Source organism: Miniopterus natalensis, chromosome 6 (assembly GCF_054644295.1).
Source record: "Miniopterus natalensis isolate mMinNat1 chromosome 6, mMinNat1.hap1, whole genome shotgun sequence".
NCBI classification, from domain to species: domain Eukaryota; kingdom Metazoa; phylum Chordata; class Mammalia; order Chiroptera; family Miniopteridae; genus Miniopterus; species Miniopterus natalensis.
Genome location: NC_142086.1, coordinates 57,174,627 through 57,187,766, shown reverse-complemented (window position 1 = coordinate 57,187,766; position 13,140 = coordinate 57,174,627). Strand labels below are relative to the sequence as shown.

At 34.2% G+C, this 13,140-nt stretch overlaps 1 protein-coding gene across 1 annotated transcript in view; it reads left to right on the top strand.

Moving 5' to 3' along the window:
• The window catches only part of ATP11B (ATPase phospholipid transporting 11B (putative)), a 91,042-nt gene that overhangs the window by 28,308 nt on the left and 49,594 nt on the right, over positions 1-13,140 (top strand). Inside the window, exons 7-11 of the mRNA XM_087818290.1 lie at positions 146-249; positions 6,652-6,699; positions 8,752-8,816; positions 11,505-11,586; positions 12,783-12,933. Coding sequence (XP_087674416.1) covers positions 146-249; positions 6,652-6,699; positions 8,752-8,816; positions 11,505-11,586; positions 12,783-12,933 — 450 coding nt within the window. The remainder of the gene's footprint in view (positions 1-145; positions 250-6,651; positions 6,700-8,751; positions 8,817-11,504; positions 11,587-12,782; positions 12,934-13,140) is intronic.

Here is a 13,140-nt window from a genome sequence, read left to right as displayed (position 1 = left end):
ACGTCTCATCCCGTGGCTGCACACCTCACACTAATATAATACTGTATGTCAACTGTAATTGAAAATTAAATTATTTTTAAAAAAGAAATAGGTGATATGTAGGGTCCAGTTTGGATCTTAAAACTAGTTTAATCTTTTTTTTTAGACACATGTGGCAGTTCCAGAAACAGCAGTATTACAGACCGTGGCTCATTTGGACACTCTTGTGGCTGTGATAGAGTGTCAGCAGCCAGAAGCCGACCTGTACAGGTATGGTGTAACATTCAGCATACTCATTTTAAGTCCTGTTTACAGATCTCAAGTTTACAATCATAAACATGCAATGACATCTTTAGCCAACTGAAGACATTACTGAAGGGGAGGAAGTGGAGCTACCAGTTACGGGGAACAATGGCAAAAAGCAGAATTTGCCAGAATTCTAATCCAAAGTATTAATTCAAGAGCAGAGCTCTTTTGTTCAGAATTTCCTTTCCATTACCTTCTACTTCTGTGTGAACTGGCTTTGTAACTATAATAGTAAACTTCATAAGTATAATAGTAGTTATAGGAGAAGTAAGATGATTATTTTAGAAGAAAGGAATTGTGTGCTTGTGTGTATGTGTATGTGTACTCCATGAAGGCAAGGGCTATGTTTTTGTGTTCACTCGAAACTAATTCCTTTTAACATCATGATTTATTGAATGCAATGTAAAGCATCTTTCAGTGATCTGCTAATTATTGTGGGCTATGAAATACAAACAACTTTTTATTCTTAAAGTGAAATACTAAACTCATTTTCACTCAGTAACTGCTGATAGAATATAAATTACAACCACATTGTAAAATTCACCCTTAGCTTCTTATCATGTGCTACGTCTCCTTCTATTGGTTCAGATGTTCCAATCTTATCATTAGTCATTGGCTTTTCCATAATAATTTCTTACATAATTTGTTATAGATCCATATACTATTTATAATGGAATTTTCTATGTTATGTTATAAAAATCTGCAGTTTCATTATAGTCAAATGAGGTATAGAGTTTTCTAATTAACCATAAAAATTTGGGGTCCTATACTTAAAGAGCATTTAAATTGTAAGATTTAACTGTGAAGAATTTAGCACTTTAAGATTTGTATATTGCTATTATTTCTTCATCTGAAACAATGGTGTGTTATAAAAATATTATTAAAAACTAGAAAATGGAACATTAAGCAGGCATAAGTTTAATGTGAGTTCAAATATCACTAAAGTATTGATGTGTGGTTTTTATATTATCTTGGAAAATGTGGAAAAAGTTAAAACTTTTTTTAATAGGAAATAATTCACTGTTAAATGTAAGGTGTTCCTCTTTATTTTCTCTTTTCCTCTTACTGAAAGTATATATTTTGTTTTAAATATAAATGTAACTACTACAGAAGACTTATAGTGGAAATATAACTCAATTAAATTTATTGCTGTTTGTATTCTTTCATTCAACAAATTATTGTTGAGCACCTATGTGCTCATTATGGTGGGTGAGAAATAAGATAATCAGCTGGTATCTGCCCTTGAGGAACTCATAGCTGTAAAGATATTATATATATATATAAAATTATATATTTTTCACTTTTCTATATGCTACATATAAGGGGAATATTGAAAGCATTTTAAATGTCCAATAGCAGAATGCTTACACGGGTACATGGTACAGATATAAAAAGGGAAATATGTAGAATATAAAAATGTTTTCGAAGAACTTAATGACATAGAAACATACTGAAATATAATTTAAATAAGATACAGAGTTGTAGCTCTCATCCTAATTTTTTATATGTGTATTTCTATGTATTTGATAGGTAGTTAAGTAGCAGGATAGAAAAATAGATAGGTACAGAGAGAAAGAAAATCCTGGAGGAATTACCTGTGAAAATGTTAGTAGATATTTCTTGGTAGTAGGATTTTAGCTGTTTTTTATTTGTTTATTTAATTTTGTTCTCCATATTTTCTAATATTTATTGAAAGAATGTGGATTGTTTTTGTAATTTAAAAAAAGTATTTTCCATTTTACTGCACAGTATTCTTCATGATCATTTCTAATGGCTGCGTAATAGTCTAAGTGAATGTACTAGAATCTAACCATTACCTCATTTTTGAATCCTAACTCTTCCTTTGTTTTGCTATTACAAACATTGTGTGGTGCATTATTACAAATAAGTTCATCAGTTCAAAATTCAGCAGTTGGATAGTTCGTCACTTCTCTTCTTTGATACAATTAGTTCACTTTGGCTTCCAGGATACTTCTCTCGATACTTCTCTCTCGCGGTTTTTCTCCTACTTCACTAGTCCCTCCTTTCAGTCTCTTTGCTGATTTCTCCCGTTCTCCCTGGCTTCTTGATGTTAGAGTGCCCCAGGACTGTCCTCAGTTCTCTTCTGTTCCCTACCTGTACCTTTCACTCTCTACACTCCTTTGGTGATTTCATCCAAGGTGATGGCTATAAAGATCACCTACATGCTAACTCTCATATTTATATTTCCATCCAAGATGTCTTTTCCAAATTCCAGACTGTTATATCCAACTTCATGTTCTATAATTCTACTTTTAGACATTTAGTAGAAATCTCAAGTTAATCATGTTGAGAATTGAGCTCCTGATCTTCCCTCCAAAACTTTTTATGCCAACAATCTTTCCTGTCTTAGTTGATGATGGTCCCTCCTAACAATTCTTCAGGCCAAAACCCCTGGAGTCAGCCCTGACTCCCCAGAACCCCCCTTTACCAACCTTTCCTCACCTCCTGTCCCACATCTCATCTCAGTCCATTAGAACATCTTATTGGTTTACCTGCAAAATATATCCAAAATTTGGCTATCTTTCACTGATCTCACGGCTACTAATTTGTCTAAGTCGGCAGAATCTCCTACCTGGCTTACTGCTATCAAAGGCATTCTTACCAGTTCTTTTTTTCCCCCCTTCTTTCCCTCACAGTCTGTTCTCACAAAAGCAGCCAGAGTGATCCTTTTAAAATGTAAGTCAGATCAGATCATTACTCTGCTCAAACCCTGCAATGGCTTTTCCATCTCACTCTGAGTCAAAACCCATGTCTTTATAGTGATCTGTAAGACCTTACTGGTTGTCCCTGTCCCCGCCTTTCCTCTCTGGCCTGATTTCTGACCGTTCTCCCTCTTGCCCACCCACCAGCTACACTCCTTATTTTCTCCTGAACATGCTGCATTCCCTCCCACCTTTTCATTAGCTGTTCCTTAACCTTTACCACCTTCTAGTTGTCAGTGAGGCCTACTTTGATTATTTAATACTGCAACCTAATTCTTTTTACCCTGTTCTGCTTTTCTTTTCTTTTTTTTATAACACATGATACCTGCTAGTATATTATATAATTTACTTACTTATTCTCTCTCTCCAACTACAGTGTAAAGTGAAGGGCGGGCATCTGTGTGTGTTTTGTTCACTGGTGTATCCCAAGTACCTAGAACAGATCTGGCATATAGGAGGCCTAACTGCATATTGCTGACAGTTGAAAAAACAAATATCTTAATGTATTTATATTTGTGCAGTCACATTTTTCCTTTTATTGAATTGTTTGTGATATATGCAAGCAAGATTTTTGTATGTATAATTCACTTTACTATTGAATTGACGTACTTGAATAGTACTAGGCTCGTACTAGACACTCAGTAAATATCTATTGAATGAATGGATGAATGATAGAGTTCTAAAATATTACTCAAACATTTTTGAGTCCATTCATTTATCAGATATCGAGTGCCTCCAATAATCAAGGCATAGTGCTAGACACAGAGAATAATGTGTTCACTTTGGCAGCACATATACTGAAATTCAGAATACTATGGGAAAGATACAATGATATAGCTCCTGCCTCCTAGAGTTTATAATCTACTGCTAGATTATTCCCTAAGAACAGACAGAGCTGCAGAAAAGGAATTACTGGATTAAAGTACTAATAGTATGAAAGTACTAATAGTATTAGTACTAATAGTACTAATAGGATTAAAGTATGGCCTTTCATAAGCATACACTTTACAAAAGCATTGGACTAATTTTTATTGCCATTAGTAAAGTGTTAGTGTATGGGATTTTTTATATGGGATTTTTTATTGTTTCAGCATTTTACTAGTATTAAGTATTATAGTTTTAAAATTTTTTTTAATTTTGTACATAGTAGTTTCATAGTTTTAAAACTCATTTTATTTTTTATTAGAAAGGCTAAACGTTGTTTATTAATTCTTCCCCCTTGAGCATTGTTGACTCCTCCCTGCTACCTGTTTATTAATTGGGGTTACACTGTTTTTTTAAAAGAACCTCTAGCTCCCTGAGAGGATAAGGTGTGGTTAGAAACAAGCTCTGCCAGGCCACTGGAAGAAGTAAAACTTGGGAGAACCTTTTGATGGGGAGTAATCCCTAGCAGCTGTTTCACAGTGTTCTCCATTCATTCCCTTTTTCCTGGGCTCTTTTGCTCCTTCAGTTCTTTATTTTTTCCCCTTTTAATTTTTTAGACTCTGACTTAGCACTTCCACTTCTGGGAATTTATCCTAGCAAAATAATGAAATTCTGCTACTCCTAAGAACTTACCTTAATGAAAATATGAAAAGATACGTACACAAGTTGCTCAGGGTTGCATTAATTAGACCAGCAATTTTCAACAAGGGCACCACAAGAATTTTGAAAACATGTAATACCTGACTACTTAGTCAGGGGCACTGACCTCTTTTCCCTTAGATTCTCAAATTAAGAAATCACAACAGCCAACACAACAGTAGCTGTTGGTGTGAATGAATCAAAATTATACCTATTTTTTTGTCAGATCAGCAAAATAACAAATTTTATGGTGTGCTGCAGAATTTTAATAATTAGCTTATGTGTGCCATGAGATGACAAAGGTTGAAAATTGCTGGTTTAGACTATCCATTAGTTGGAAAAGACATAAACTTCTATCAGTAGTGAATTATTTAAATAAATTACACTGTAACCCAAAAATGCAATATTATGTGTCCATTAAAAATAATGATGGAGATCTGTTTTTTGGGCAGGACATAGTGGGGGGGCGGTTACCAACAGTATTTATGGTATGATCCCATTTTTGTTTTTAAGATATGTATTTATATGTGCATGGAAAATATATCCCAAAATAATAGCAGTGTTTGTATTTGAGTGGTGGGATTACCTGTGATGGTTTTTTCCGTTTTGACATCTTTTTTATATTGTCTGAATCATTTTATAAAATGTGTGTGTTAGTATATAGTCTTTATAATCAGAAAAGATAATAATAATAAAGCTATTTTGCTTTGAAACAAATCAAAGTGTGGCTTTGGAGAAAGAGCTAAAGAAAGTGCAAGATGAGTTATTAATCTAGCATGGAACTGGCATGAACCGACAAGAAGTGCCTTAGAATAAAAAATAACAAAACATCAAATGAAGGAGAGCAGGAATTCTCCTGTTGGAACTTAGCTCAGGAAAATCAAGAGTGTACCACATCCTCTGAAAGATGCCCTGGAGACACCAGCTGAATTGGTTCTTTAAATCTAAATCCAAAATTGAGGTTGGAAACAAAACAAAGTTGAGATTAAAAAACAAAACGAAAACCCAAAAACCAACAGTGCTTTTCCCTGATACAGGTATTTAAAGGAAGCAGAAGGAAGAGATTAGCAAGAAACAATGAAGCCCAAGGAATAGAGCATCTGTGGCCTGGAAACAGGAGGAATAATAGGGGACATTGGGAAGGGAATGCTTAATGTTGCTTTGCCTAGTTAAATGATTAACATGAAAGCTCTATCTAGAATTTGCTTCAACTCAAAATTTACTTCTCACTATAGTAGGAAGTAATTATTCATTTGAATTGACTCCATGCAGTAGAGCTGTTAAGGTAGTGGAAGTTGGAACTGAAAGGCCAGATTATGAAAATTCATTGATAACAGGCCACTTACTCCAGAAGCTCTGGAGTTCACTGATAGGTTTTTGCTTACTACTCTATTCCTGCCACTTAATTTACACATAGTAGTTGCTCAGTGAATGTTAGTTGGCTGAATGAATGCATGAATAAGTAAATGAAAGATTCTAATCACAGGAAGCTTATTTAAGTAAACTGATGAAACGTGAGAATTCATTGTTGGCTAAATAATGTATACATCTTTGTGTAGCAACTATAAATTCTCATGATGAAACTAATGATAGTAATAATATATAACATTTGCATCACCATTTTGAAACATTTTTTCATTCATTACCTTGTTCATAGCTGGAGTGGGATGGCAAGGATATTAAAATTTTTTTTTTAAATATATCTTTATTGATTTCCAAGAGAGGAAAGGAGAGGGAGAGAGAGAGACATAGAATCATCAATGATGAGAGAGTCATTGATCAAGCCCGCAACCCGGGCATGTGCCCTGACCGGGAATCGAACCCCCATCGCCAGGATCCTAGGTCGACGCTCAACTGCTGAGCCACGCCCGGCCGGGCGGATATTAAAATTTTTAATGCTTAATGACTGATAAATATTTACTTTTATAATTACTAACTTGATTATTGGACCATTTATATAAACAAAAGGTTGTTTGTTTTATGTATAAGAATAGTGCCAGAAGTATCTAAAGTTTTCTACCTATTGATGTTATAAGTTGATGTCATTGGCTTTTTTGTAACATGGTGAATTCTTTCACAGATTCATGGGGCGAATGATAATAACTCAACAGATGGAAGAAATTGTAAGGTAAGAACAAATTCACATTGTTTGGGGGAGGAACTAAAATCAAGTTGAGATATTAGATAAGTAAGCTGCATAAAATGGAAAAGGGTTCATGTACAAGCACTTAGCACTTTATCTTCTAGTTATTTGTAGCAGCAGCAAGTGAGGAGGAAGCAAATTCCATGAAATGATATCGAAATAATTTAGTAAGATTATTTGTATATTTGTATTTTTTTCCTAATATCAGGTAGTAAAATAAAAGGAAACATAGGTATTCTCATTGAAATCCTTACCCACCACACTTAAAGTATAGAATACCAAAAAAAATGTCTTCTATAATGTTTAACAAGTATAAATGTATTACGGTAGTCTTCATTTCAAAATCATTTAGCACAAACTAGAGTATTTAATGGCCAATCCATAACCTCTTATTTATTCTTCTGATTGGATTTTTGTTTGGGTGGTTGTGGTGTTTTGTTTTCCCTCTATATTCAGGTTAATTTCTGGCTGCTACGTGAAAGGCCTTAGGATCATTTCAAAGACTTGCTGATAGGATGAGATTACATTGTTATTCATGACCACAAAGCCAAATTTTAAATAAATCTTGGAGTCATCCCTTCAACTTCTAAATCAAATGAACATTTCACCTTTTTTTCTGAAGACATATTCAGTTAAACTGGCTGCTTGAAATAAGTCACTGACATATAAAGAGGTGAACTTATTTTTTTATGAAATCTTCAAGATAAGCCACCAAAAATATGCATCAGCACTGATTCACGTTTTTAATAAACATTAACACAGGAGCATGTTCAATGAACTCTGTAACAAAGTCTCTTGAAGTATAGGGACCCTGCTTGAATAACTATGACTAGATTTTTATTTTTATTCTGTAGTGACATAATGAGATACATGTGTGGATACATCGTCTGAATTGCATTAAGATACTGTGGCTAGTAAAGGAAAAGATCAGTTATATTACCTCAGCTCCTAGAATGATTAAAAAAAAAATGGGCCATGTTCTTTGCTGAAGCAACCAGAGTTTGCTGATGAATTACCTTTTAATTTGAAACTTTCTGTCATTGTATCCCAAGTGTATATGCCATTGTGAGCTCAGAGTTTTTCTATTCATTGTTAGAACCAACACCAAGTAAAAAAGAGCTATTTTATGGCTCCTGGTTAATTGATTTTGGAATATCCATGTAGTGTGCTTCAAATATGACTAGCTATTAAAATCACACTTGTTAACAATGTCCCAAACACCTGGTCCTCATTGGTTCATTGATTTTTTTTTAGAGTGTTTGTATTTACCAACATCTTTAAAATTGGTTCACTTTCTGTTTGATTTGGATGACTGTGTATGTATATTTCAGAAAAGCATAAGGAATATCAACAAAATTAAGACTTTTTAATGTATCCATAACAGAATCTTATCATTTTTCTATCACTAAAAAAATACAATTTTCTTTCTAGTTATTCTCATTTTATATCTCCTTTATGGAGAGAAATTCTAACAGCAAGAAGACCCATGCTCCAAGACGTATGCAATGCAAGTAGTAAAGTTGTAGTGTCAATCTTGCCTAGAAAAGTACTAACTCACTTACTACCTGATATTTTATAATCCAGAGTAACTTTAATTATGCAGAACTCATGCATTTATACACAAATCATGCCACAATTCATGTTTACATTGCATTTTAATGCTCTGTTTTCTTCAAAAACTTTATTAATTCTGCTCAAAATTTTCATTCTCTATTAAACATTTATAAATCATTGCTTAATCTTTTATTTTATTGTGTTTTATTTTTAAAATTTTTGCAACTGGTATGGTGGCTTTGTGAGTTTATATACCAACATAATCTGACTTCTGAGCCACCAATCTTAAAGTGACTGAAATGCTAAAGAAGGTATTTTTGTTACGATAACTAACATGACTGACCTAGATAGTAGCTAAAATTTTGATTTTATATAAAAGCACTGTTGCAACTAGAACTCAAGTACTTTCTGCTGAAGATGCCATTTTAGAATTTAATTACATTTTTAATACATTTAATGCTTTTGGTTATTTTTTTTCCCTAGACCTCTGGGGCCAGAGAGTCTCTTGCTTCGTGGAGCCAGATTAAAAAACACAAAAGAAATTTTTGGTTTGTATATGTTGAAAAATTTTAATTATAGTTTCATGTTGATGCTTTATATGACCTATTTTTAAAAGCACAGCATTTGTGGTTCTTTTGGTTGGACAACTTGGACTTATTTACATGTTGCCTGTGATAATTTTCTTACAAAGATTGTGTTAATATAATTTTGGTTGTAGTTTTTGTTATTAATCTCTATTTTTGAGTAATAGACTAGAACTTGCTTTTATATTTTCTTTGTTGATATTTGTGAAACTTAGTGCTAAGAAGATAATTCTGGTACTTCTACTCATGGTGGATGAGAGCCAGTATGCCTGGCATCGTGGTGTAGTCGTTCTGTTACGAGTATTCTTAGATTGGATGAATAAAACTGCCGACTCATTCAGGCATTCAGCAAATTCTGTTGGATCATATATTGACTGGATCAACAGGATGAGTAAATAGTGCTCTTGCATTGGAGATCTTTTAATTAATTAATTCACAATTAATTAATTTATGCTCTGAGTCAATTCTAAGCAAGTTGAGAAATCAGCGATAATCTTTAGCTGTCAACTCGTTTTACCCATTTCAGAAGTGGCCCTTTCTACACTAGCCGGCTTATGCTGTCACTGGATGTTTGCAGGTTTTGAGTTCCGTCATCGTCCCCATTCTTGTCTTTCGTCTGTCTTCTCTCTCAGTGTTAGGCTCTCTGATAAAGAAATCCATACACTTTTTTTAAAAATGGAAAGTAACAAGTGTTGGTGAGGATGTGGAGAAGTTGGAACCCTCATACATTGCAACTGCTGTGGAAAATAGTGTGGCAGTTTCTCCATAAGCTAAATGTAGAATTACCATATGACCCAGCAGTTCTGCTCCTAGATACATACCCAAAAGAACTGAAGACAGGTGTTCAAACAGCACTATTTACAGAAGTCAAAAGGTAGAAACTGCCCAGATGTTGATCACCTAATGAATATATAAACAAAAGGTAGGCTGTTTATATCATGGAAAATTATTTACTATTAAAAAATGAAAATATTATGCCGAGTGAAAGAAGCCTGATATAAAAGCCACATATTGCATGATCCCATTTACTTGAAATAGCCAGAATAGGCAAATTCTTAGAGACAGAAAGTAGACTAATGGCTGGGTCGTGGAAGGGAATGGAGAATGATGCTTACAGGTACAGGGTTTTCTTTGAGGGTGATGAAATGTTTTCAAGTTAGGTAGTGAGGATGGTTACACAACTTTGTGAATATACTACGTGCCCCTGAGTTGTACATTTTTAAATGATTAAAATGGTAAATTGTATGTTACATATATTTTACCACAATCTAAAAAGAGAAAACCGCCCGGCCAGGCGTGGCTCAGCAGTTGAGGATCAACCTAGGATCCAGGCGATCGGGGTTTGATTCCCAGTCAGGGCACATGCCCGGGTTGCAGGCTCGATCAATGACTCTCTCATCATTGATGTTTCTCTCTCTCTCTCCCTCTCCTTTCCTCTCTCTGAAATCAATAAAGATATAAAAAAATAAAAATTAAAAAAAATTAAAAGAGAAAACCATAATAAATATTCTGATAGCAGAATCCAGCGAAAACCTGTAAGGATTTTAGACCCTCTCCTATAATGCTGTATTTTAACACATCCCTCCAGCATTAATACCTTTCACGCCCTTAAAAGGTGTTATTTGAATGCCTTTAGATGGGTCTGCTATTGTCTGCCTCAGTACCACCTCTCTCTGTTATATCACTCTGGCTGATTTCTATAATTTTGGTGCCCTTTGCATTTGAGTTACAATTTCTGCCTTTAAGGGATAATTCTAACGGTGAAAATTCCGGGACAAATCTTTAGGAAGAGGGCATGATGATTCCTCACTGCTTCTCAAATCTTGCTGTTTAGGAATGATCGTAAACATATGTTTCTAGGCATTTCCTAATTTTTCGTACAAACCCCACAACAATTTTATGAGGTATTTTTTTCCACTTAAAGGTGGGGAAATTGAGATCAAAGAGATTAAATAACTTGCCCAAGGATGCAGAACTAATAAGTGGCGGAGCTGGCATTCAAGTAAGGTCTAACTCCAACAAAGTTTTTTATAAGGCTGGTCTTAATTTCATTCACTCCCCAGGTTTAGTCCCATTATTACTGTCATTCTCGCTCATCTCATAGTCATTCACATAGGCACAAATTTTTTCAGTAGCCTGCCCCTTGTGTTTACTTTATTTACTCTGATAGATGTCCATATTGTCTCTCCAGTTCTTATGAAATTATGTCTAGCCTACAGATCCTGGCATTCAGGGGTTTTTAAACTCTGATCCTAATCTATTATTCCATCCTAACAGAAAGTGCTTTTTCATTTTTGTCTTTATTAACACTGTTTGTTCTATCTATAGTGGCCTGCCCTGCCATTTTTGTTTTTCCAGATCCTTTTCCTCCATCAATTCCAACTCAAAATAGTATCTCTTTCATTCATATATCTCAGTTATAACTCAGAAACAGAACCTCCATGCCTTCCTTATCCAGCAGGTTGAGCAACTGGATGGAGTTCCCTAAAATTGGAATTGGAAAGCCTTTATAAAATTCCAAAAAAGGAAAGTCAGATTTTAACAGCTGTTAAACAGTGCATTTTCTTAGATGCCTTCATGCTGGTGAGTACATTTCTCTTGTGAAACATGCTAGGGGATTATTTTAAAGAACTATTTTGTTTTGTTTTGCAGGTGTTGCTGTATATACCGGAATGGAAACTAAGATGGCATTAAATTACAAGAGCAAGTCACAGAAACGATCTGCAGTGGAAAAGTAAGAAAACTATTTTCATTTTTTAGCACATAAATATAACTATGGATGTGTATATTATTCGTTATGTATAAAATATACATTCTGTGTAAAAATATATTTGATAAATATACAATGTCAAGTCAACACAAGATGCTATCCTTGAGGATAGGGATCGTTCTTATATTTTTGTATACATGTAGCATTTTGCACAATGTTTGCCATATAGTAGATGCTAAATTATGACTTTAAAATAAATATTATTTGGTAATAATGGAAACACTTGATCAGACTAACCCTCCTGCAGATAACATTGATAAAATCTGGACAAAACATTTTTAAAAATAAACAATTTGAAAGCTCTGGACAGTGACACCCCCCCCCCCCCCCCCCCCCGCCCAAAAGACAGAAACTGGCAAAGAATGGCATCAGCAAGGGGACAAATTTAAGAATGTAGCTTTTTTCCTGAAGGCACTCTCCAGTTCATGTATTGCATAGGGCATCAGAGAGCCTGAGTCTTTACAGGATGTAGGTGTCAGAGGACAGGGAAGAGCAGCTAGAAAGGGGAAGATCATGGAGGGAGCCACAGAAGGAAATGAGCTCTAAAACCTGCACATAAATTATGTCCAAATCTTTGGCTATTAGACCTATACATGTGCAGGAGAGATCTCAGTGGGCAGCAAAACAGTAACAGTATGTATCAGCAAGCTGAAAGATCTGAACAGAGAATATTGCTGTTGCCTGTTGCAGTGGAGACAGTGTTTGGTATTTGAGCCTAGCCAACTCCTGAAAATAGGAAAAATTTGAATAATTACACAAAAATAACTGGCCAAAACTGTCATTTAGTATTAGCATTTTGAACAATAACATAACTATAATAAATAGGTTTATCTTATGTACTGGTTATTTTATTGCTAGTAAATAAATTCTACTAAATGGTCATGTCTTTAAAAAAATGACTATGTCCTTTAAATAGCTGCTATAATATCATATATTTTAATATCTTATTTAATATCAGTATTATACAGGAATAGCCTACTTCAATGGCACAGCAGTACCACATTTTAACATGCATTCTGTAAAAGGCACTAAATATGTTCCTGTGATTATCTGCTTTGTGGTCTCTTGAAATCCAAACTTGTATTCCAGTATCTGTATTTTAATCTAAAGTGAATAGTAACACCTAATTGATATGATTTATATTCTTTTTTTCATTTCAGGTCAATGAATACATTTTTGATAATTTATCTAATAATCCTTATTTCTGAAGCCATCATCAGTACTATCTTGAAATATACATGGCAAGCTGAAGAAAAATGGGATGAACCTTGGTATAACCAAAAAACAGAACATCAGAGAAATAGTAGTAAGGTATTTTATGGTGTTCTTGACTGTGCTGCTGTAAAGGAAACTTCTGATAGTGATCACTCTGACCTTCCTAAAACCAGTACTATTGAAGAATGACAAAGGACATTGCACACCTGAAGCCAATACAAAATACTGAAAGTAAACTGTAATTGAAAAATAAAAAAAAATCGCAGTAGTTGACTAAAAAAAAAAAAGGACATTGCAAATGAA